Here is a 24829-nt window from a genome sequence, read left to right as displayed (position 1 = left end):
GAAGATGAGTGTGCAAGTAGAGATACTGGGGTGCAAAGGAGCAAAATAAATAAAATAAATAACAGTATGGGGATGAGGTAGTTGGATGGGCTATTTACAGATGGGCTATGTACAAGTGAAGTGATCTGTGAGCTGCTCTGACAGCTGGTGCTTAAAGCTAGTGAGGGAGATATGGGTCTCCAGCTTCAGTAATTTTTGCAGGCTTGCCAGCTAAGATGGAGCCGGAGAAGAATGTTGACGTTTTACGTGTTCCTATCCAATTGTGCTTTTTTGTTTGTTTCTTTGCGATGTTTGTAACTTATTTTGTACATGTTGCTGATACGGTCTCTTATGACCGAAAATAACTTCTGGACATCAGAACTGCGATTACTCACCACGAACTGGCAGAATCCTTTTTTTCCTTTAACGAGTCCGACGAGCCCAACCTGAATGACATACTGCTTTCCCGGGAACAGGCCCAGATCTCCGTCATTTGCATGAAGAGAAGGCGGAGAAAACCTCCACTGCCTTCCAATTTGCTAGCAAACGTGCAATCTTTGGAAAATAAAATCAATGACCTACGGAGAAGATTAAACTACCAACAGGACATTCAAAACTGTAATATCTTGTGCTTCGCGGAGTCGTTGCTGAACGACGACATTATCAACATAAAGCTGGCTGGTTATACACTGTATCGGAAGGATAGAACAGCAGCATCTGGTAAGACAAGGGGCGGGGGACTATGTCATTTTGTAAATAACAGCTGGTGCACAACATCTATGGTTTTGCTCGCCTGAGTTAGAGTATCTCCTGATAAGCTGTAGACCCCACTATCTACCTAGAGATTTTACATCTGTATTTTTCGTAGCTGTCTACATACCACCACAGACTGATGCTGGCACTAAGACTGCACTAAATGAGCTGTATTCAGCCACAAGCAAACAGAAAAACACTCACCCAGAGGCGGCGCTCCTAGTGGCCGGAGACTTTAATGCAGGGAAACATAAATCGGTCTTACCAAATTTCTATCAGCATGTTAAAGATGAAACCAGAGGGGGAAAAAAACTCTGGACCACCTTTACTCCACACACAGAGATGCATACAAAGCTCTCCCTCACCCTCCATTTGGCAAGTCTGACCATAATTCTATCCTCCTGATTCCTGCTTACAAGCAAAACTTAAAGCAGGAAGCACCAATAATTCGATCACTAAAAAAAGTGGTCAGATGAAGCAGATGCTAAGCTACAGTACTGTTTTGCTAGCACAGACTGGAATATGTTCCGGGATTCCTCTGATGGCATTGAGGAGTACACCACATCAGTCATTGGCTTCATCAATAAGTGTATCGATGATGTCATCCCCACAGCGACCGTACGTACATACCCCAACCAGAAGACATGGATTACAGGCAACATCCGCACTGAGCTAAAGGCTAGAGCTGACTCTTTCAAGAAGCGGGACTCTAACCCAAAAGCTTATAGGAAATCCCGCTATGCCCGCAGATTAACCATCAAATAGGCAAAGCGTCAATACAGGACTAAGATCGAATCGTACTACACCGGCTCTGGCATTCGTTGGATGTGGCAGGGCTTGCAAACCATTACAGACTACAAAGGGAAGCACAGCCGCGAGCTGCCCAGTGACACGAGCCTACCAGACGAGCTAAATGACTTCTACGCTCGTTTCAAGGCAAATAACACAAACATGCATGAGAGCACAAGCTGTTCCGGAAGACTCTGTGATCACGCTCTCCGCAGCCGATGTGAGTAAGACCTTTAAACAGGTCAACATTCACAAGGCCGCAGGGCCAGATGGATTACCAGGATGTGTACTCCGAGCATGCGCTGACCAACTGGCAAGTGTCTTCACTGACATTTTCAACCTCTACCTGTCCGAGTCTGTAATACCAACATGTTTTAAGCAGAACACTATAGTCCCTGTGACCAAGAACACTAAGGTAACCTGCCTAAATGACTACCGACCCGTAGCACTCACATCTGTAGCCATGAAGTGCTTTAAAAGGCTGGTCATGGCTCACATCAACACCATTATCCCAGAAACCCTAGACCCACTCCAATTTGCATACCGCCCTAACAGATCCACAGATGATGCAATCTCTATTGCACTCAACACTGCCCTTTCCCACCTGTACAAAAGGAATAACCTATAGGAGAATGCTATTCATTGACTAAAGCTCAGCGTTCAACACCATAGTGCCCTCATCAATAAGCTAAGAACCCTGGGACTAAACACCTCCCTCAGCAACTGGATCTGGACTTCCTGACAGGCTACCCCCAGGTGGTAAGGTTAGGTAACACCACATCTGCCACGCTGATCCTCAACACAGGGGCCTCTCAGGGGTGCATGCTCAGTCCCCTTCTGTCCTCCCTGTTCACTCATGACTGCATGGCCAGGCACGACTCCAATACCATCATCAAGTTTGCCGATGACAACAGTGGTAGGCCTGATCACAGACAACGACGAGACAGCCTATAGGGAGGAGGTCAGAGACCTGGCCATGTGGTGCAAGGACAACAACCTATCCCTCAACGTGATCAAGACAAAGGAGATGATTGTGGACTACAGGAAAAAGAGGAAAGAGCACGCCCCCATTCTCATCGACGGGGCTGTAGTGGAGCAGGTTGAGACCTTCAAGTTCCTTGGTGTCCACATCACCAACAAACTAACATGGTCCAAGCACACCAAGACAGTCGTTAAGAGGGTACGACAACACCTATTCCCCCTCAGGAAACTGAAAAGATTTGGCATGGGTCCTCAGATCCTCAAAATGTTCTACCGCTGCACCATCCTGACTGGTTGCATCACTGCCTGGTATGGCAACTGCTCGGCCTCCGACCGCAAGGCACTACAGAGGTTAGTGCGTGCGGCCCAGTACATCACTGGGGCAAAGCTCCCTGCCATCCAGGACCTCTACACCAGGCGGTGTCAGAGGAAGGCCCTAAAAATTGTCCAGCCAAGTATTAACAAGCATGGCGCTCAGTATGTTGAACTGCATTCTGCCTCTCATCACCACCATCAATGATTCCACCACCTGGCTTCAGAGGTCACACAATCAGGCACCACATGCATGATGTACAGTTGGCTATTATAGTGTGGGAAACCAACAGCATCCTTTCATAAGACAAATTAATGCTTCATTCTGCCAAAACATACATAAGCTACAGTATCTACATGGATTCAATAAACTGTAGGCTATTGATAGTGTATAGTATAGGCCTGCTATGTGTTCAACCACATGAATAGCATACATTGTACTCTCAAATCGACATGTGATATTTGACCTCTTGAGAATAAAATATACATTTACTAATTTCATATCTGTTCACTTAAAATTAAGCTACTAGAATTTTGATTCAACAGAAATTAAACGAATGTGTCTGTTCAATCCAAATCGATCTCGTACATCCCTAAGGGGGTAATGCGTAATACACCCACCACTGGGGCTATGGAGACGGCCTATCTTTTGTCTTCGTCTGCCGGAGACAAAATAGCCTTTCAGTGAACATGCATAAATATTCATTGGGTAAGGTTTTACGATTCATCTTCCCATTCGCCAATAATTTGCTTCACCTAGCCAGGCTACTCACCATCTAAATGTAGGTTAATGTAAAGCCGCTCTATCGCCCTGACTGGGTTGCGCTTGTCATTTCATTCATGCATGCATATGGTATCAACAAGGGAGCGATTGGGGAGTAAACGACCAAAACAACTAAACAAGCCGTTGCCGCGGCATTGCAATCACAATTGTAGATAACGTAAATACTATGGCACATTTTTACACATTCAGCTCAGCCATTATATTCCTTGCGAAGACACCACGATAAGAAAGCCAATGCAACACTGTCTATTGCACTATTAATCAAACAGAGCTGTTTGTGAAAATATCCCATGGTAGGCTAATATAATAGTGCGCACCACGTTCAATTGTATACATATTTTGCTACCTTGTTGCATGGCACGCCTATTTGTTCAACCAGCTGAAGCCAGTGGGTCTCAGGAGCAGCCAGCATTTCGGAAACCCACCTGCCTGCGTTGTATCAGTAAGATCATAGCACAGTCCAGGGTAGTCTCTCAGCTTCCTCCCGCTAAGATTCAACGTTCCTGAGCACACAGCATCCTCCAGAGCGCGGTCTAAACTCCGGGCCGTGTGGAGCTGATGCTGGTTGATCCCCGGGTTCCAGTGAGGTCCGTTGGATAAGTGATGGTTTGGAAGAGCCGTTACAGCTCCCACACCTCCCTGACTCGACGCCATTTTCATAAGAGGAATTATTCTTACAATAATAACAAGCGGTAGTTTCTCTGCCCATGCGCACAAGGCAGAGACTCCGGGGACTTTAGGCTAGACGTTAGGGGAAGGGCTTCTGAGAGGGCGTGGGCTCGGTTTAGCGCCGATGCAAAATTCTTTTTTTACTGGATATTTGGTGGATATTCTCTCGTAAATAGCTATTGAACCAAGCATGCCATAACTTTGAATAAGGTATATTCTGAAACAGGGTTGGAGGGATAAAAATCCACACTTTTTTTGTTTTAAATAATAGGATTTAATATTTCAATGTTGAATAGCTCTTACACAAAGCATGCCATGACTATGAAAATGATATATTCTGAGTAAGAGGAGGTTGGGCAAAAATGGTCCATGTGCTGGTTATTGGTTATTTGATTCAAAAATTGACTTGGAAAAAACGGAAAACGGCTTAGTTTTTGTTTTTTTGTTTCTGCATTTGAAAAACGAAAATCGGAAATTGACTTGATTTCTCATTTATTGTGTCAAAATTATTATTATTATTATTAACCCTGCATTATAAATATATAAAAGCCCCTAAAATAATCTGTGTTTTTATTTACAGTAGTGATGGACAGCTGGAGGCATTTTGTTTTTCACAAGCGTAGCAGGCTATGAGTGCTGCAAATACCATTTCCAGGATGGGCTATTAGCAAGACAATAGACTCTTCAACCTTTACAAAAGGATAGTGTAATAGCTCAGCTACTGTAGGTGTGAAAAACAAATCCCCCAAATTTGCAATGTATTAAGTACTGTAAAGTTTTACATTTATAACTAGTAACCTCATGTAACCGCAAAATGTCAGATCAAGCATATACTGTACAGAATTTATGCTTTCGTTAATAAAATGATAAAAATACTCTTTCAAAATGCAGATTTTTATTTCAACTATCAGCAGGACAATAGGGAATAAATATCACTGAATGACAGAGCATGGGGACTGGTCTTGGGCAAGTCAGTTAAGAACTAATTCTTATTTACAATGATGGCCTACCCCGGCCAAACCTGGACAACGCTGGGCCAATTGTGCTCCACCCTATAGGACTCCCAATCATACCCGGATGTGATGCAGCCTGGATTCGAACCAGGGACTGCAGTGACGCCTCTTGCACTGAGATGCAGTGCCTTAGACTGCTGCACCACTGATAAATCAATCAGATTTGTATTTGGAAATGTTAGGATTATTTTGCTCTTCACTTGCAGTCCCTTAGTAGCTAAGGCCTACTTCCGACCGGTCCGTTGTACAGAGCCATATTGTCCTAACTGAAACCCTTAATTAAATAATTTTAGCCGTGATTGTAAATTAATCAGCTGATGCATTGGTCCAGACCCAGGTGGCATTGGCGGAGAGTCTCTCGTCATTGGCGGAGAGTCAGGCGGTATTGGCGGACAGTCAGGCGGAGAATGACGCGGTGAAGAGGGTGAGGAACGAGATGGAGTCCCAATCCATGCCAGGCACACCTGTGAGCTGTGGAACTCCACCTCCTTTTTGTGGACTCCTTGATGAAAATACCCTGATTAACTCTTTAGTCATATCACAGTTTATCTATTTTCTTATGGTTTTGCCTACACCTAGCGACCTGTTTAAATTATATGAGCAACATTTATTTTATTTTATTTGGAATGGCAAGCCAGACAAAATTAAAAGGGCCTATTGTCTCACCCCATGTTCAAGAATGGCCTTTTTCCCTTTATTCAGATTACAACCGCTCACTTTCGGTTATTTGAAAACGAAATAATCTCCAAAATATCGTTACTTTTTAAACAAGCCATAGAAGTTGGTTGTAATTTCAGTTTAATCCACCAGAAAAGACAGAACAAATAATACAACAAATATTGTGGTTAAATTTAAATACTTTATCAATTGGAAGCTTTATTAAGTGGACGGGGGGAAAAGTAAGGAACTTGTCTTTCGGCCCTGCATTAAAGACCAAAATTGGTTAAAGAAAATTGTGATAAATAAAAATATATACCAGTTTCATTTAAGGACCAAAGAAATTGACAGCTGTGTCATAGTGATATATAGTGAAGTGATCCAAGTGTCACGGCTGTTTGAAAGAGCGGACCAAGATGCAGCGTTTTCGTAGTTCCACATGTTTTATTTAAATCAGTGAAACCGAAAGCAACAATGAACACTTTAAGTAAATACAAAACAACAAACCGTGACGCTGGAGGAACATAAACCTCACGAAGAACAATCACCCACAAACACCTGTGGGACAAACCTAACTTAAATAGGACCTCCAATTAGAGACAACAACAACCTGCTGCCTCTAATTGGAGGTCATGCCAAACACCCCAACATAGAAATGCAAACCTAGAACCAAAACATAGACATACAAAACCCAGACAAACACTCCCTGTCACGCCCTGACCTATTCTACCATAGAAAATAACACTCACTATGGTCAGGACGTGACACCAAGATGGCGTAGCAGTCAGACGTCTGCATGTCTTGTCCCGTCCCATGTATATATATTTTTCTTCATATATACAGTGAGGGAAAAAAGTATTTGATCCCCTGCTGATTTTGTACGTTTGCCCACTGACAAAGAAATGATCAGTCTATCATTTTAATGGTAGGTTTATTTGAACAGTGAGAGACAGACTAACGACAACAAAAATCCAGTAAAACGCATGTCAAAAATGTTATAAAATGATTTGCATGTTAATGAGGGAAATAAGTATTTGACCCCTCTTTCCCTCTCCAGAAACAAGTCTCTCACCGTTGTTGCTTGTTATAGACCCCGTTCAGCCCCCAGCTGTGCCCTGGACACCATATGTGAATTGATTGCCCCCATCTATCTTCAGAGTTCGTACTGTTAGGTGACCTAAACTGGGACATGCTTAATACCCCGGCCGTCCTACAATCTAAGCTAGATGCCCTCAATCTCACACAAATTATCAAGGAACCTACCAGGTACAACCCCAAATCCGTAACCATGGGCACCCTCTTAGATATGATCCTGACCAACATGCCCTCTAACTACACCTCCGCTGTCTTCAAACAGGATCTCAGCGATCATTGCCTCATTGCCTGCGTGTGTGCGTAATGGGTCTGCGGTCAAACGACCACCCCTCATCACTGTCAAACGCTCCCTAAAACACTTCAGTGAGCAGGCCTTTCTAATTGACCTGGCCCGGGTATCCTGGAAGGATATTGACCTCATCCCATCAGTAGAGGATGCCTGGTTGCTCTTTAAAAGTGCCTTCCTCACCATCTTAAATAAGCATGCCCCATTCAAAGAAATGTAGAACTAAGAACAGATATAGCCTTTGGTTCACCCCAGACTTGACTTCCCTTGACCAGCACAAAAACATCCTGTGGCGTTCTGCATTAGCATCGAATAGCCCTCGCGATATGAAACTTTTCAGGGAAGTCAGGAACCAATATACTCAGTCAGTTAGGAAAGCTAAGGCTAGCTTTTTGAAACAGAAATGTGCATCCTGTAGAACTAATTCCAAAAAGTTTTGGGACACTGTAAAGTCCATGGAGAATAAGAGCACCTCTTCCCAGCTACCCACTGCACTGAGGACAGGAAGCATTGTCACCACCGATAAATCTACAATAATCGATATTGTCAATAAGCATTTTTCTACGGCTGGCCATGCTTTCCACCTGTCTACCCCTACCTCGGCCAACATCTCAGCACCCCCTGCAGCAACTTGCCCCCCCCCCCGCTTTTCCTTCACCCAAATCCAGACAGCTGATGTTCTGAAAGAGCTGCAAAATCTGGACCCTACAAATCAGCTGGGCTAGACATTCTGGACCCTCTCTTTCTAAAGATTATCAGTCAAAATTGTTGCAACCCCTATTACTAGCCTATTCAACCTCTCTTTCGTATCATCTGAGATTCCCAGAGATTGTAAAGCTGCCGCGGTCATCCCCCTCTTCAAAGGGGGAGACACTCTAGACCCAAACTGTTATAGACCTATATCCATCCTGCCCTGCCTTTCTAAAATCTTCGAAAGCCAAGTTAACAAACAGATCACCGACCATTTCAAATCCCACCGTACCTTCTCCACTATGCAATCTGGTTTCCGAGCTGGTCAAGGGTGCACCTCAGCCACGCTCAAGGTCCTAAACAATATCATAACCGCCATCGATAAAAGACAGTACTGTGCAGCCGTCTTCATCGACCTGGCCAAGGCTTTGTCAATCACCGCATTATTTTCGGCAGACTCAATAGCCTTGGCTTCTCAAATGACTGCCTCACCTGGTTCACCAACTACTTCTCAGATTGAGTTCAGTGTGTCAAATCGGAGGGCCTGTTTTCAGCTGTGCTAACATAATTGCAAAAGGGTTTTCTAATGATCAATTAGCCTTTTAAAATGATAAACTTGGATTAGCTAACACAACGTGCCATTGGAACACAGGAGTGATGGTTGCTGATAATGGGCCTCTGTACGCCTATGTAGATATTCCATTAAAAAATCTGACGTTTCCAGCTACAATAGTCATTTACAACATTAATAATGTCTGCACTGTATTTCTGATCAATTTGATTTTATTTGAATAAACAAAAAATGAACTTTTCTGTCAAAAACAAGGACATTTCTAAGTGACCCCAGTCTTTTGAACAATTGTGTGTGTATATATACACTGCTCAAAAAAATAAAGGGAAAACTTAAACGACACAATGTAACTCCAAGTCAATCACACTTCTGTGAAATCCAACTGTCCACTTAGGAAGCAACACTGATTGACAATACATTTCACATGCTGTTGTGCAATTGGAATAGACAACAGGTGGAAATTATAGACAATAAACAAGACACCCCCAATAAAGGAGTGGTTCAGCAGGTGGTGACCACAGACCACTTCTCAGTTCCTATGCTTCCCTGCTGATGTTTTGGTCACTTTTGAATGCTGGCGGTGCTTTCACTCTAGTGGTAGCATGAGACGGAGTCTACAACCCACACAAGTGGCTCAGGTAGTGCTGCTCATCCAGGATGGCACATCAATGCGAGCTGTGGCAAGAAGGTTTGCTGTGTCTGTCAGCGTAGTGTCCAGAGCATGGAGGCGCTACCAGGAGACAGGCCAGTACATCAGGAGACGTGGAGGAGGCCGTAGGAGGGCAACAACCCAGCAGCAGGACCGCTACCTCCGCCTTTGTGCAAGGAGGAGCAGGAGGAGCACTGCCAGAGCCCTGCAAAATGACCTCAAGCAGGCCACAAATGTGCATGTGTCTGCTCAAACGGTCAGAAACAGACTCCATGAGGGTGGTATGAGGGCCCGACGTCCACAGGTGGGGGTTGTGCTTACAGCTCAACACCGTGCAGGACGTTTGGCATTTGCCAGAGAACACCAAGATTGGCAAATTCGCTACAGGCGCCCTGTGCTCTTCACAGATGAAAGCAGGTTCACACTGAGCACGTGACAGACGTGACAGAGTCTGGAGATGCCGTGGAGAACGTTCTGCTGCCTGCAACATCCTCCAGCATGACCGGTTTGGCGGTGGGTCAGTCATGGTGTGGGGTGGCATTTCTTTGGGGGGCCGCACAGCCATCCATGTGCTCGCCAGAGGTAGCCTGACTACCATTAGGTACCGAGATGAGATCCTCAGACCCCTTGTGAGACCATATGCTGGTGCGGTTGGCCCTGGGTTCCTCCTAATGCAAGACAATGCTAGACCTCATGTGGCTGGAGTGTGTCAGCAGTTCCTGCAAGAGGAAGGCATTGATGCTATGGACTGGCCCGCCCGTTCCCCAGACCTGAATCCAACTGAGCACATCTGGGACATCATGTCTCGCTCCCTCCACCAACGCCACGTTGCACCACAGACTGTCCAGGAGTTCGCGGATGCTTTAGTCCAGGTCTGGGAGGAGATCCCTCAGGAGACCATCCGCCACCTCATCAGGAGCATGCCCAGGCGTTGTAGGGAGGTCATACAGGCACGTGGAGGCCACACACACTACTGAGCCTCATTTTGACTTGTTTTAAGGACATTACATCAAAGTTGGATCAGCCTGTAGTGTGGTTTTCCACTTTAATTTTGAGTGTGACTCCAAATCCAGACCTCCATGGGTTGGTAAATTGGATTTCCATTGATTATTTTTGTGTCATTTTGTTGTCAGCACATTCAACTATGTAAAGAAAAAAGTATTTAATAAGATTATTTCTTTCATTCAGATCTAGGATGTGTTGTTTAAGTGTTCCCTTAATTTTTTTGAGCAGTGTATATATATATATATGTCTTACAGAGCCTTTCAATAAGTCCACTCAAGTTTCTTCAACTGTCTTCTGACTGTGATTAGAGTGATGTTGATGTTGAGCCGTGATGCCAGCAGATCCCAGATTGCCTTTGCTGATCGCTCATCATCTTCAACCATCAGTGAGTTGATGGCAGGAATAGTCTCGCTGGAAATGAAATACAATTAAAAAATGTTCAGCAGACAGTAAAGACCAGCAGTTGATTTATTTAAGCATTATTTTTAGCATTATTAGGTCTACTTTACACTATTATAGCCAATTGTTATAATAGAATTTGAAGCAATAGCCTATCCGCGTGTGGTCAACTATTTCAGCACCGTTTCACGCTGCTCTGAGACAAGCATGGGGACTGGTCTTAATAAATCAATTCGATTTTTTATTTTCACTGAATCTACGTTTGGGTATTGGTTAGCCTACAATTAGGGTGTGGAAATGTTAGGATTATTTTTGCTCTTCACTTACAGTCACTTAGTAGGCTACTCCCGAAAGTTCACATTGTACAGCGCCATATTTTCCTAACGGAAACCCTGAGGGATTCGTTTTTCGTTTTTCTTGGAATAGAAACACCATAATATTAATCAAATGAATTAAGCTACATTTCTCAAAATCAATCCCATATACTATGTTCTTACAAAAAAAGGTTTTAAATTCTCTAGTACAGCCAATATTAAAACAGTCAAATGCTTCTCAAAGATGCCCTCTGGTGGTCAAACTAGCAATAACTAGCATTAATGGCAACAATGGCTGACACTTAAATAAAGTGCCATAGAATTCTGCGACAGCCCTCAAGCTGTGCTGCAATATGGCACAACTTTTAACGAAAGAACCACTGTAGCTAGTAGTAGTTAATACCTCAACATGCTACAAGATTTAGCTGCCCTTCCAGCGCTATCTGCTGCAGAAAGGTGAGATTTCGCCATTGCTTTCTGTAGCTGAATTAGCTAGATCTTCTGGCTGGCTGATGGTAATAATTGACTGAGTAATAATCAACTGCATTTACTGTAAATGGTTACCTATCTGGCACTTTGCATAGATAACATACCTGTTGCTTACACATACAACAATATCAAATTAAGCTATAGTCTGTGTGTGTGTGTGTGTGTGTGTGTGTGTGTGTGTGTGTGTGTGTGTGTGTGTGTGTGTGTGTGCGTGTGTCCGTGTGTATGTGTGTGTCCGACTGTATGTGTGCTGAATGTGCCCGTAGGAGTATGGCACAGTATGGCATCTGAGCAGATCATCATAAACTTAATTTAGTTCCATCAGCCAATACAGTAAGTTAAAGTGAGCCTTTTTATTGGTATGGGTATACAAACATCCTTTCCTACTCACTGAGAGGCAGAGGTTGACTATACTCTTCAGTTGTGAACAAGACTATTGTTGTGGCAATTGGCCTACTTCTCTGAATGTATACATACCCATTGTCTGGGGGGGCTGATGATCAATGAAACGGAGCCAGTCGGATATTACTTGATTACTGACCCCCCACCCACCACTTCTCTCTCTCTCTGTATCTCTTTCTTTCTCCCTCTCCTCTCCCTTTCTTTCTCTCTCTCTTTCTCCTCTCTCTCACACCCACAGACCCATTCAAACAGTTCAGTCACTCAGCCCTATCCAGTGGACATGACGCTCTCAAGGTCCTGCTTTACCGCCTCCTACAACACCCTGATGAGAAGTAATACGCCTGGCCCCATGACTGTAAGTCTACATATCTCTCTAACCCTGCTGAACCCTACCGTGCTGAGACAATATGACTCTAGAACAGTTTTACACTATTTTAAATGGAACAGTGAATATTGATCTATCTTTCTCTCTGTCTTGACCATCTTCACAGTTCACTCACAGATAGTATGTAGGCTGGTTAAAACCTCTTACATCTACACGTTCCGCTAGCGGAACGTCTGCTCCAATATCCAATGATGGGCGGGGCGCGAAATTCAAACTCCTCTAAATCCGAAAACTTACACTTTTCAAACATATGACTATTTTACAGCTATTTAAAGACAAGACTCTCCTTTATCTAACCAAACTGTCCGATTTCAAAAAGGCTTTACAGCGAAAGCAAAACATTAGATTATGTCAGCAGAGTACCCAGCCAGGAATAATCACACAGCCATTTTTCAAGCTAGCATATCATGTCACATAAACCCAAACCATATCTAAATGCAGCACTAACCTTTGATGATCTTCATCAGATGACACACCTAGGACATTGTGTTATACAATACATGCATGTCTGTTCAATCAAGTTCATATTTATATCAAAAACCAGCTTTTTACATTAGCATGTGACGTTCAGAACTAGCATTCCCACCGAACACTTCCGGTGATTTTACTAAATTACTCACGATAAACGTTCACAAAAAGCATAACAATTATTTTAAGAATTATAGATACAGAACTCCTCTATGCACTCGATATGTCCGATTTTAAAATAGCTTTTCGGATGAAGCACATTTTGCAATAATGTAAGTACATAGCCCGGCGTTACAGGGCTAGCTATTTAGACACCCTGCAAGTTTAGCCTTCACCAAAATCACATTTCCTATAAGAAAAATGTTCTTACCTTGCTTGTTCTTCATCAGAATACACTGCCAGGACTTCTACTTCAATAACAAATGTAGGTTTGGTCCCAAATAATCCATCGTTATATCCAAACAGCGACGTTTTGTTCGTGCGTTCTAGACACTATCCCAACGCTAAATCTCGGCCACGAGCATGACGCAAAATATGACAAAAAATTTCTAAATATTCCATTACCGTACTTCGAAGCATGTCAACCGCTGTTTAAAACCAATATTTATGCAATTTATCTCGTAGAGAAGCGATAATATTCCGACCGGGAATCTGCCTGTCTGTAAACTGAGGAAAAAACCGAAAGCCGGGGGCGGGGCGTGTCACGCGCCTAAGGCTTAGTCCATTGACTGACCACTCAGCTTTTGCTCTCGTGTGCTTCAGCCAGGGCTTTGAATTACATCATTCCTGTTTTTCCCGGGCTGTGAGACTCCATTGTTGACGTGAGAAGTGTCACGTAAGAGCAGAGATCCTTTGTAAACGATAGAGATAATCAAGAAGGGCAAGAAATGTTCAGACAGGGTACTTCCTGAACAGAAGCATCTCAGGTTTTTGCCTGCCATAGGAGTTCTGTTATACTCACAGACACCATTCAAACAGTTTCAGAAACTTTGGAGTGTTTTCTCTCCAAAGCTAATAATTATATGCATATTCCAGTTTCTGGGCAGGACTAATAATCAGATTAAATCGGGTACGTTTTTTATCCAGCCGTGAAATTACTGCCCCCTAGATGTAAGAGGTTTGGCACCTGCAGGACTGTTTGAGGGACAACTGGACCGAACATTTTAGAATGCTTGGACTTCAGCTGAGACCCTCTTCTCCTTCCCTGTCCTTCAAGGACAGTCCCTTCTTCTTCTACACTTGCTGTTAGGCATGATGCCCTCAAAGTATGTCGCTCTCATGTTGTGTGGTATTACCTATAGATGACTCCTAGACACTTTCAAATTGTTTGCCTGTGAATGGTTGTCCACATCAGGCTATTTACCTTTTAAAATACTGCGTCCCTCACAGAATTCAAATGATCCCTCGACTGCCCCATGCTCTCTTTCTCTCCAGGATACATCAGGGGAAGTTGCTTTGCTTTTGGCAAACCCCTCGTCCTAAATTCTGCTCTCTTCTTCAACTGCTCTTTGATTAAACATTTTTTTTTACAGAAAGTTGACACGGCACTTGTATAGATGGATGTTGGCATATGGGATGAAAGTGGATAGATGGGTGTAGATGGGTTTGGTTGAAGAAACTCCCTCTGCCTCTTGCTCCTGTATTCAAAACTTGTCAAATACATTCACCATCCACTTCAGCTAGCATCACCTGTTTTTAGGGCTGTTTTAAAATCTTAGGGTCAAGCACTTTGGATGAAGTGTCAAAATGGGATGTAGGCTGCGTTGTCATGTTTATGAATGTGTTGGTAGTGTCTGAACAATAACGTATCCAATGAACAGTTTCTTAAATCTGACAAGGGTTGAAGTTACTGATTTTTCATCCAGTTGTTGGCAGTAATGTGTTACCCACCTCAGGAACACGATTGACCTGGTCCAGTTCAAATAGTGATTAGAGGCCCAACCTTTGTTCTTTAGGGGTAGTTTACCTTAACCTCAAATGCAGATTAATCCTGTAGGCCACTAACAACCATGCGCAATATAGTTTAACCTAAAAAAATTGTAATTACACTGTCTCACTGGGTCTTTTCCAAAGAAGTGTAATATGAGAGGTTTGCTGCGGCTCTGCATGCTTATGGATTAGAGTAAAAGAGATTCATAGCCAAAGGCCCGAACCTACTAGCCTGGCTGACGCCTAATTCAAAGTCCTCCTGACTTCAGGGTCTGGAAAGGCTCTTTTAATGTTGTCAGCACGATCTGTTGATAATAAAGGGGGCTGTGCTCTTTTACCGATTGGTTCTCCTCTGTGTCTTTCTCACTCAAACACCCACAGGCAGAGCCACACACAGCCCCCCAGAAAAAAACTACATTTTTGAAAGAATCAATCAATGAGTCTGCACAATTTCTGAGCGAATATTGTATTAACAAACGGCCTCCTGTCCAGACCAGTGAGTCGCAGCTCTTCCTTACTGTGTGGTCATTTGGGTCACGTCAGCCAGGCTTCAAACCGACAGTCACAACCAACAAACAGATGACCGGGTGCACTTACACATAAAAGTTATGGACAATTGTCACGTCCTGACCATGGTAAGCTGTTATTTTCTATGGTAGAGTAGGTCAGGGCGTGACAGGGGGGGTTTATTCTATGTGTTCTATTTCTATGTTCTTAGGTTCTGGTTTTTGTATTTCTATGTTGGTTTGTTTGGGATGATCTCCAATTAGAGGCAGCTGGTCCTTGTTGTCTCTAATTGGAGATCATACTTAAGTAGGGGTTTTTCTTCCTGGGTTTTGTGTGTGATTATTTTTGAGTAGTGTTTGTTTCACCTCTGCGTCATGGTTTGTTGTTTTGTTTATTCAGTTTATTTATGTATTGCATAGTTTCACAGAGTAAATAAAATGTGGACCGACACACACGCTGCACCTTGGTCCTCTCATTCCTATGACAGCCGTGACAGAATCACCCACCACCAAAGGACCAAGCAGCGGGATCAGGGATGGACCTGGGAGGAGATTCTGGATGGGAAAGGACCCGGGAGTCATGCTGGGGAGTATCGCTGCCCGAGGGAGGAGATTGTGGCAGCAAAAGCAGCGTTATTATGAGGCACTATACCAACCACGAGGCAAGTGCGAGAGGCATTTTTTTGGGGGGGGCACACGGAGTTTGGCAGAGTCGGGGTGGAGACCTGAGCCAACTCCCCGTGCTTACCAGGTGGAGTGAGTGAAGAAGCAAGCACCGTGTTATGCGGTAATGCGCACTGTGTTGCCAGTGCGCATTCACAGCCCGGTGTGATCTGTGCCCGCGCTCCGCATTCGCTGTGCTAGGTTGAGCATTCAGCCAGGAAGGGTGGTGCCAGCTCAGCGCTCCTGGTCTCCAGTTCGCCTTCTCGGTCCAGGATATCCTGCGCCGGCGCTGCGCACTGTCGCCACTGCGTGTTCACAGCCCAGTTTGTCCTGTGCCAGCTCCCCGTGTTTGCCGGGCAAAAGTAAGCATCCAGCCAGGATTGGTTGTGCCAGCTATACGCTCAAGACCTCCGGTGAGCCTCCACGGCCCAGTATATCCTGTGCCTGCCCCACGTACCCGGCCTCCAGTGAGTCTATCCAGCTTGGTACGTCCTGTGCCTGCTCCCCGCACTCGCCCTGAGGTGCATGTTACTAGTTTGGCGTCACCTGTGCCAGCCCCACGCATCAGGCCTCCAGTGCACATTCCCAGTCTGGAGCTTCCGGCGACAGCTCCCAGTCCGGAGCTTCCGGCGATAGCCTGCAGCCCGAAACCTCCGGCAATGATCTACGGTCCGGTGGCACAGAAGCAGAGGGATCAGCGGGCGGAGCGGGGGTTACGCCCCAAACCAGAGCCGCCTCCTCTACTGGAGGATGCTGTTACGGATACAGGAAGTGTGTATCCTGTGTTTCTTTTCTCTCCTTCTCCCCTCACAGGTGACAATCATCATTCACCAACCAAGACACCTGCTCCTTTTCCCTCAACCAATCACATCCCCTTTCCCTTGGTTTAAAAACCCAGTCAGTAGTTTTCTCAACAGTTCAATCTCTCTGTAAGCTCGATCTCTCTGTTAAATCTCTGTCTCAAGCTCTCTCTCTCTTTGTATGCAGATCGTTTGTTTTTGCCCATACATGTCACATTTGTCCGGTACCTGTGAGTATTATTTTGTTGTTTGACTGTTTGTTTAATGGTGTGAAAAGGGGGTACAAAGACCAGTCACCCATGGGCCTACATTACACGTAGGAATACAGTGTCTAAATGCACTAGTTAGAACTGGGCGGACCACCCACTGTAGTTTTGGTTATTGAAATAGGCTAGTCTAGCTTAGGGGTGTTTTTGGATTATTGTTTCTTTCGTGGGGCCAGCTCAGCCCCTCTTCCCACACCCCATTACTGTGTGTTTAGGCAATAAACCAATAGAGTTTGATGGTAAATTTAAGTTGTCTGTGGTTTTTGTTATCACTTTTCACTGTTATAATTTGCATGAGTTACGTTACGGGTTTCGTTGCCATCCAGCCTAGACTGCAGGGCCAAAGGGATTCGTAACAATGCGCTGGATGATAAGGTTCTGGGTACTGCACCAGAGCCGCCATAGACACTGGTTACCCTCCCTTATTTTTTTATTTTTGTGTTTTAGTTGCATTTGGAGTCTGCACCTTTGGGGGGGGTACAGTCACGTCCTGACCATGGTAAGCTGTTATTTTCCATGGTAGAGTAGGTCAGAGCGTGACAGGGGGGGTTTATTCTATGTGTTCTATTTCTATGTTCTTAGGTTCTAGTTTTTGTATCTCCAATTAGAGGCAGCTGGTCCTCGTTGTCTCTAATTGGAGATCATACTTAAGTAGGGGTTTTTCTTCCTGGGTTTTGTGTGTGATTATTTTTGAGTAGTGTTTCACCTCTGCATCACGTTTTGTTTATTTATTGCATAGTTCACAGAGTAAATAAAATGTGGACCGACACACACGCTGCACCTTGGCCCTCTCATTCCTACGACAGCTGTGACAATAATGTAGGCGTGTATTCTCAAAGCCTGAGGAAGGCAGATTGATCACTGAGAAGGTCTCCATTGTCAATACAACATAGTAAAAACTGATCCTCTATCTGTCCCAAAAGGCTTTTTGTAGATCATAAAAGACTGTATGGTCAGTGAGAGCTTATGAGGCAGGGAAGCCAGACCCCGGGGGATGTGTGTTGTCATTTCTGGACCAATGTATTGGCTGAATTGCATTAAAGAAATGCACTAGAAAATGTATATTAGATTTTAGCATAAACTCTTATCCAGAGCAACTAGGGTTACATGTCTTTCTCAAGGGCACATCGACAGATTTTTCACCTAGTTGCCTTGGGGATTCGAACAAGCGACCTTTCGAGTTACTGGTCCAACGCTTTAAACCACACATTTCATTATATTGTCGCACCGCGGTGGTAGTATTATTGCTGTTTTAAGGCTTGCGCTCCTATTGTTGATGTATTGCCTAATAGCCAAGATGACTTGTAGAATCTGCAACTCAATGCATTCAAGCCTGACCTTTCATTTTCAAGTGTATCTCCACAAACATTAGCGGGCAGACAAGGCCACACAAAGACCTCAGACACCAGCGGATAATTGAAGAACCCAAAAAGGCCACTAGATGTCATACTGACAGAGATTCTTAAAAATAGTACAAGTCATTTTATAAATGTACTGTATCTCTACCAAAACACATGTTAAATGTAGTGTTAGTACAAGCAACCTATACTATCAAGAAGCGAGCAATACAACCGTAAATGGTAAACAGATACAGCAATATGCAACACTATATACATTGCACCAGGAGATGTCTAAAAAAAACACTAGATGAAAGTAAAGGGTACCTGTGGTACAACTGATCAGATTTCCCTGACTCAGATTAAGCCTAGTCCTAGACTAAAAAGCCCTTTAAATGAATAATCTCCATTGATCTTGCTTTTAACTCTAGGACTAAGCTCAATCAGTGTCTGGGAAAGCATCCCTTAGCCCATTAGCAGCAACATCAATATTAGGTAGGGACAGAGCCATAGTGAGGCAAACTATTCTCCAACTTGGCATTAAAATTACCATGACATTATTTATCATGCATTATTTAGTTTTATTGTGGCCATGGAATCTTTGGGCCAGCATAACACCCAACAAAATTGTCAAGCCCCTATGAGAGCTTTTGAACCCAGTTTCTACTTTCAGCTTTAGGATATCCTGTGGGAGCAGCAAGAACATTTAGGTACTGAAGTTGCAAATAGGTCAAAATATTTGGCTCAGTTTCACAACCAGATTTAGTGAGATTTGCTACTTTGAAATTAGGACTGGGATTGGTGTGTTTTACTTTGTTTTACTCTGAGACTAAAAAAACGATTGGAAAATGGGCTTTATGCTCACGTTACCCTTTGAAACAGTTAACTTCCTCTGTCAACTTTCAGCAGAGGTGGTGCCATCTAGCAGTTTAAAAACTGTACAACACAGGGGTATTCCGTACATGCACCACTATTCAGCCGTATCTGGCTGCATTTACACAGGCAGCCCAATTCTGATCTTTTTTTCACTAACTGGTCTTTTGACATCTCTGATGTGATTGGTCAAAAGACCAATTAGTGGAAAAAAGATCAGAATTGGGCTGGCTGTGTAAACGCAGCATTTGAGACTTGAACCACGATTCGGGCCATGCTTTTTGCTCGTTTTTTTTTGGAGGGGGCAGTTTGCTTTTACCGTTATTTCCAGCATGATCCACTGGTTTGCTGCAGGTAAAAAATCCTAGGAAATATTATACAGAAATCCATAGCTTTTTTTTTTATTTAGAAGAAAAAATGTATTCCCGCTACAAAATTCAAAGATATAAGTGAATTTATGTCCATCATCCCCCGATTCAGAATATATCATTTTCATAATCATGGCATGCTTTGTGTAAGAATAATATTTAATTTTCATAGTCATGTCATGCTTTGTGTAAGAGCTATTGAAGATTGAAATCCTAAATCGTATTATAAAAAATAAAATACAGATACAGAATATGCCTTCTTCATAGTCATGGAATGCTTGGTTCAATAGCTATTGATGAGAAAATGGAATATTCACCTAATATCTGATATAAAACTAATTTTACCTCTGTGGCCTACCGGACCTTTTGGAATAGAGGTACATGCCTTTTCTTATCAGGGAGAAGGGAACATAATCACGTCGGTGCCATGACCTGTCTATAAACTATTGGAGTTATTAACAGGTCCCAATACAGACCTGTATGATTAGGCATATGAACATTTTGCACCTGGAACTAATCACAACTATGTATTTCCCACCAAAACTAAATTGTGTGGTTTGATTAACCCTCTGTCTCCAAAAAGGCAAAGCTGACAGGCCGACATAAATGTACCGTAAGATAATGTTGCTGATAGTGAGACTACTATTACTATCATTAATAATCACACTGTGATGTCTAATGAAACATACTGAACCTGCAGAAAGACCTCTGTTGCACAGTGTCTAGGCTTACTTTGTAAAAGGTCTACCAAATGTTTTGCTTGCCTAGAGGCCTAACTCGACTGTTAGAACATGAGCTATTTTAGGCTCCGTCATGCAATTGGTTGAATTCATTTTAGGCTCTGTCATGCAGTTGGTTGAATTCATTACAGGGTTGGGTTGCCTCTTCTCTGGATATTATCAGCACAGCAGACAAACTTTACCAGCTGCCTAGGAGCAAGAGGGCCCCAATGTATGAGAAAAGTGTGAGTAAAATATAGTGTATAATCTTTTTTTTGAGCATTATCATTACTTTACTCGTGGAGGAAGATATAGGGTACATTTGAGACCATAATAAGTGAGAAGTCCATACAGGGCGTCAAAGTTTTGCCCCTGCGTGCGACACAGGAATAATGGACATCACAACCACTGCAGATGCAGCCACTGTCAAACCTGAACCCACTGCTATGGAGGAGTCAGATCCGCAAGAGCCCCGCACATCGGAGAAGATTGACTTGTCACTAGGTTGGACATTTTCTCATGATTCTTTGCAGTATGCGTGTTAACCAATCAAATGTTGCTCCAGTAAACAAAGCATAGTCAAGTTCATGTCTTAATATGTTCCATAGTGCAACAATAATTGCTTTATTATTCAATCTTATTGAACAATAAAACAAAATGCATTCGACACAAGTAGGCATCTTGGTGTGATATGGACCTACACCACATGTTACATAGCCTACACGTCAACAATCTGATTTCTTATTGCCCTTTAGTCTTTATGTTATATGCCACTTTAAACTGTAGTCCTTTAATGGAGATGTAGACCTGCTATTAAAACACCATCCAGTTGAGATCTTAGGGGAGCTCATCCATTATTGTCATATTGAGTTGAACATCGCAGACATAATGCCACTGTAATTTTGGACCCCATTAGCTCCCCTTACACGTAATGGATTCAGCTTCTCAAGTGACACGTTAAAGTGAGTGATTTCAGCTTGGAGTGCATGCTTCAATTGTCAGTGACTACTCTCATCTGAAACACAGCTTTACTTCCCTGTTCCCAGATGACATCATCAAACTGAACAAAAAAGAGAACAAGGCAAATAAGGCTGCCAACAAGGCTCGGGACCGACGTACCACAAACAAAAACACTGTCCTCAAGAAACTGGACAGGGCAGGACAACAGTGGACATTTCCTTTCAGACGTGGCCCTTATCAATTCCAACAAGGTACGCCTACTATATTGGTCACTCATCGCTTGCATATCCCTCCATATGAAGACATTCATCATTACCATATCATCACACTCTTGGAGAAATTAGCTGATTATACTATAACTATTTTTTTTTTAGGACCCTACAAATCGCGTTACATGGCACCCCCTATTCCTGGCTATTACAGAGTAAAGCCATATCTCAGAAAGACTCCTTTTGGAGCACATCACCTCAAAGGTGTGAGCCCTTTAAAAAGACCTCCTTTGAACACAAAGGTATGTGCACAGAAAATGACTGACATTTGCACTTTTCCAATATGTGAATATGATGCATTGTAGTAAGTGCACACACTGTTTAGTCCAAGTTATTGGTCAGATGTGACAAAAGGTAATTGTTTGGGGTTTTTTCCCTTCAGGAAGGAGCACAGTTTGGAAAACGTAAACCGTTGTTCAAGGGTGCATTTTATCAACCATACAGAGGTCCCCCAGGGGCTTTGAGAAGGTACAGCATGTTTGCTTAATGCATTATCACAGCACATTTATAACGCATAAGATTCTCTTAGACTCTGACAGGGCTTTCCTTCTCTCTGAGCGCATGGGTTTTATGTGTGTATAATATATACATGATGTGTATGCATGGGTTTTATGTGTGTATAGTATATACATGATGTGTATGCATGGGTTTTATGTGTGTATAATATATACATGTGTGTGTATGTATGGGTTTTATGTGTGTATAGTATATACATGATGTGTATGCATGGGTTTTATGTGTGTATAGTATATACATAATGTGTATGCATGGGTTTTATGTGTGTATAGTACATACAAGATGTGTATGCATGCGTTTTGTGTGTATAGTATATACATTATGTGTATGCATGGGTTTTATGTGTGTATAGTATATACATTATGTGTATGGATGGGTTTTATGTGTGTATAGTATATACATTATGTGTATGCATGGGTTTTATGTGTGTATAGTATATACATGATGTGTATGTATGTCGTTATGTTTGTGTAAACACAGGATTTGTACATCAGTTATGCAGTTCAGAAACATTCAAATTAGTAGCTTCAGGGTCAGATGGACTTGAGCTTTGGGAACCTACTCTAGTCTTATGTAAATGTATGAAGGCCTAGACTCCTGTTCTTCCAATACAGAAAATTATATTAGCAATTTACTGAGTTATGACATATGATTTTCATAGATAGGTTTATTTGTGAAACACATTGATTCCATTTGTTCACAATTCCATGCACTTTTAGGGATATCGCTAGGGATATTGTTTGTCTTTTTCATTTGATTTGTACAGTCTCTTTATGGGCATGATTCTGTGTCACCGTATTAGGCCTCCTCCCCAATTCAGAGGGCAGAAGAAGCCACCATTCCAGCCCAAACAGAGACAGGGCGGTGGGAAGCCATTCATCCTAAACAGAGGGGTATTTTGTTATTTTCACATTTATAATACTTATACACAACCTTGCTATTCAGAGGAATGAATGTACAGTATCACCACACTTACAGTAAGAGCCATGCAAACAGAGGTCATGTTCAGCATGAGTAAAACAAGGCATATTACTGTGTACTGTTCAATGAATACTGTTTTTTTTATGGTTTGCAATAGATGATCTTAGTACGGTGTCTAATACCTACTAATTCATCTGAATGAATACACAGAATAATAGTAAAAGAAACCCTTACATGTACATTTATCATCTTCCCCTCCTTCTAGTTTCCTGCAGCAAATGGAAAAATTGATAAGTACCAAAAGGTTAGAAGGTGAGATAACATCACTGTGGTTGCTTGTGACAAATAAACCAAATTATATTGGTAGTATTGCTCATAATTATATGTTCTCATAACATTACCTGCAATAGCTGGAAAAAGGCGCCCTCCGGTGTTTCTACCTTGACGGTGTCACTGCCCAACTCCAAAGCCAACTCAGAGCCCACGTGAGTTGCACATACATTAGTACACACTGCAGCCATGTTTTACGGAAAGGCCTTTGTTGGTTCTGTACAAAAAACGTTTTATTTCTAATTATGTGTATTCAGATAGGCTACAAAAGCTAATCCTTATCTGTCCTGTGTCTTTACCTGATCTCTCTCAGGGCCAAGCAGGCCACAGTGATGGACCGATCCAGTCCATCAGGGGCGTCCCCCCAGCCCAAAGGCATCCCTCTCAGATTTAACTTCAAGGCCACTATAAATCAGGTGATATGCCATTACCAGTGTTTAGAACATGTCGATGTCTTTAGCATAGAGATCCTATGAAATTAAGAGTCTAATTCTGTCGTTCCACCAGCTACCTTCTCCTTATAAATAATGAATATGTCACCATGACTGTTTCCTGGTTTTCAGACGGGAGTGACCCTCAATGACCGCTTCACTGGTATGAGGATCTGGGCAGGCCCAGGACAGGGTCCACAGAGGGGCAGTGGCAGGGGAAGAGGCAGAGGTCGAGAAGGCCGGACTGTCATCCTACAGTGATCATTGTTGAGGACCTGTGCTGTCTGTAGCCTATATCAAAAGCATCTCATTAATCACCCTCTTAACCCTTCCAATATGCTCACATTTTGAAGACACTTTATACTGATGTTTATTTTAGTATGTATGGCACACATTTAGTTACTTTTCTTGTTTACAAAATGTTTTGACCTCGGGAAAAAGTCTAGACATTCAATTAATTAAATTACAAGTGATAAAGAGCTGAAGTGACAGGCTACACAGATTTATATACTCTTCATATAGACAGTAGACACACATTTATTTTGGGAACTATCATGTGAAGTTAGGACAGTGATCTCAGCCTGTTACCCAAAGTATTTATAGCACTTGTTAATGGGGTTGGCATCTACGGTGCCTTCGGAAAGTATTCAGACCCCTTGACTTTTTCCACATTTTGTTAGGTTACAGCCTTATTCTAAAATTGATAACAAACAAAACAAATCCTCATCGATCTACACACAATACCCCATAATGACAAAGCAAAAACTGTTTTTTAGAATTGTTTGCTAATTTATTAAAAATAAAAAATGGAAATATCACATTTAAATAAGTATTCCGAACCTTTACTCTGTAATTTGTTGAAGCACATTTGGCAGCGATTACAGCCTTGAGTCTTCTTTGGTATGACGCTACAAGCTTGGCACACCTGTATTTGGGGAATTTCTCCCATTCTCTGCACAGCTATTTTCAGGTCTCTCCAGAGATGTTCGATCGGGTTCAAGTTCGGACTCTGGCTGGGCCACTCAAGGACATTCAGAGAATTGTCCCGAAGCCACACCTGCATTGTCCTGGCTGTGTACCTAGGGTCGTTGTCCTGTTGGAAGGTCAACCTTAACCCCAGTCGGAGGTCCTGAGCGCTCTGTAGCGGGTTTTCATCAAGGATCTCTCTGTACTTTGCTCTGTTGATCTTTGCCTCGATCCTGACTAGCCTCCCAGTCCCTGCTGCTGAAAAACATCTCCACAGCATGATGC

At 42.9% G+C, this 24829-nt stretch overlaps 2 protein-coding genes across 4 annotated transcripts in view; one reads left to right on the top strand and one right to left on the bottom strand.

Moving 5' to 3' along the window:
- Nucleotides 1–4280, bottom strand: part of lrch2 (leucine-rich repeats and calponin homology (CH) domain containing 2) — a 72335-nt gene extending 68055 nt beyond the window's left edge. For all 3 annotated transcript variants that reach the window (XM_029701226.1, XM_029701227.1, XM_029701228.1), the window contains exon 1: nucleotides 4024–4280. In XM_029701226.1, the coding sequence (XP_029557086.1) occupies nucleotides 4024–4258 (235 nt within the window). In that variant the 5' untranslated portion in view covers nucleotides 4259–4280. The remainder of the gene's footprint in view (nucleotides 1–4023) is intronic.
- A 12367-nt stretch (nucleotides 4281–16647) lies between these two features.
- Nucleotides 16648–24316, top strand: si:dkey-17o15.2 (UAP56-interacting factor). Its single transcript, XM_029701229.1, has 11 exons — nucleotides 16648–16818; nucleotides 20304–20396; nucleotides 20497–20655; nucleotides 21198–21362; nucleotides 21486–21622; nucleotides 21763–21848; nucleotides 22699–22789; nucleotides 23083–23129; nucleotides 23228–23302; nucleotides 23461–23563; nucleotides 23711–24316. The coding sequence occupies exons 3-11, from the start codon at nucleotides 20544–20546 to the stop codon at nucleotides 23837–23839; spliced, it is 945 nt and encodes a 314-aa protein (XP_029557089.1). The 5' UTR covers nucleotides 16648–16818; nucleotides 20304–20396; nucleotides 20497–20543; the 3' UTR covers nucleotides 23840–24316.
- Nucleotides 24317–24829: the final 513 nt, after the last annotated feature.

This window comes from Salmo trutta, chromosome 19, assembly GCF_901001165.1.
Source record: "Salmo trutta chromosome 19, fSalTru1.1, whole genome shotgun sequence".
Classification (NCBI taxonomy): Eukaryota; Metazoa; Chordata; class Actinopteri; order Salmoniformes; family Salmonidae; genus Salmo; species Salmo trutta.
This window is presented reverse-complemented; position numbering and strand designations above follow the sequence as displayed.

What these genes read in the sequence shown, in the direction of transcription:
- si:dkey-17o15.2 (XM_029701229.1), top strand. Translation starts at nt 20,544, where the DNA reads ATGGACATCACAACCACTGCAGATGCAGCCACTGTCAAACCTGAACCC. An exon ending in GAAGATTGACTTGTCACTAG is followed by an intron (nt 20,656 to 21,197) that starts GTTGGACATTTT and finishes CCCTGTTCCCAG; the next exon opens with ATGACATCATCAAACTGAAC. An exon ending in CCCCCAGGGGCTTTGAGAAG is followed by an intron (nt 21,849 to 22,698) that starts GTACAGCATGTT and finishes TCACCGTATTAG; the next exon opens with GCCTCCTCCCCAATTCAGAG.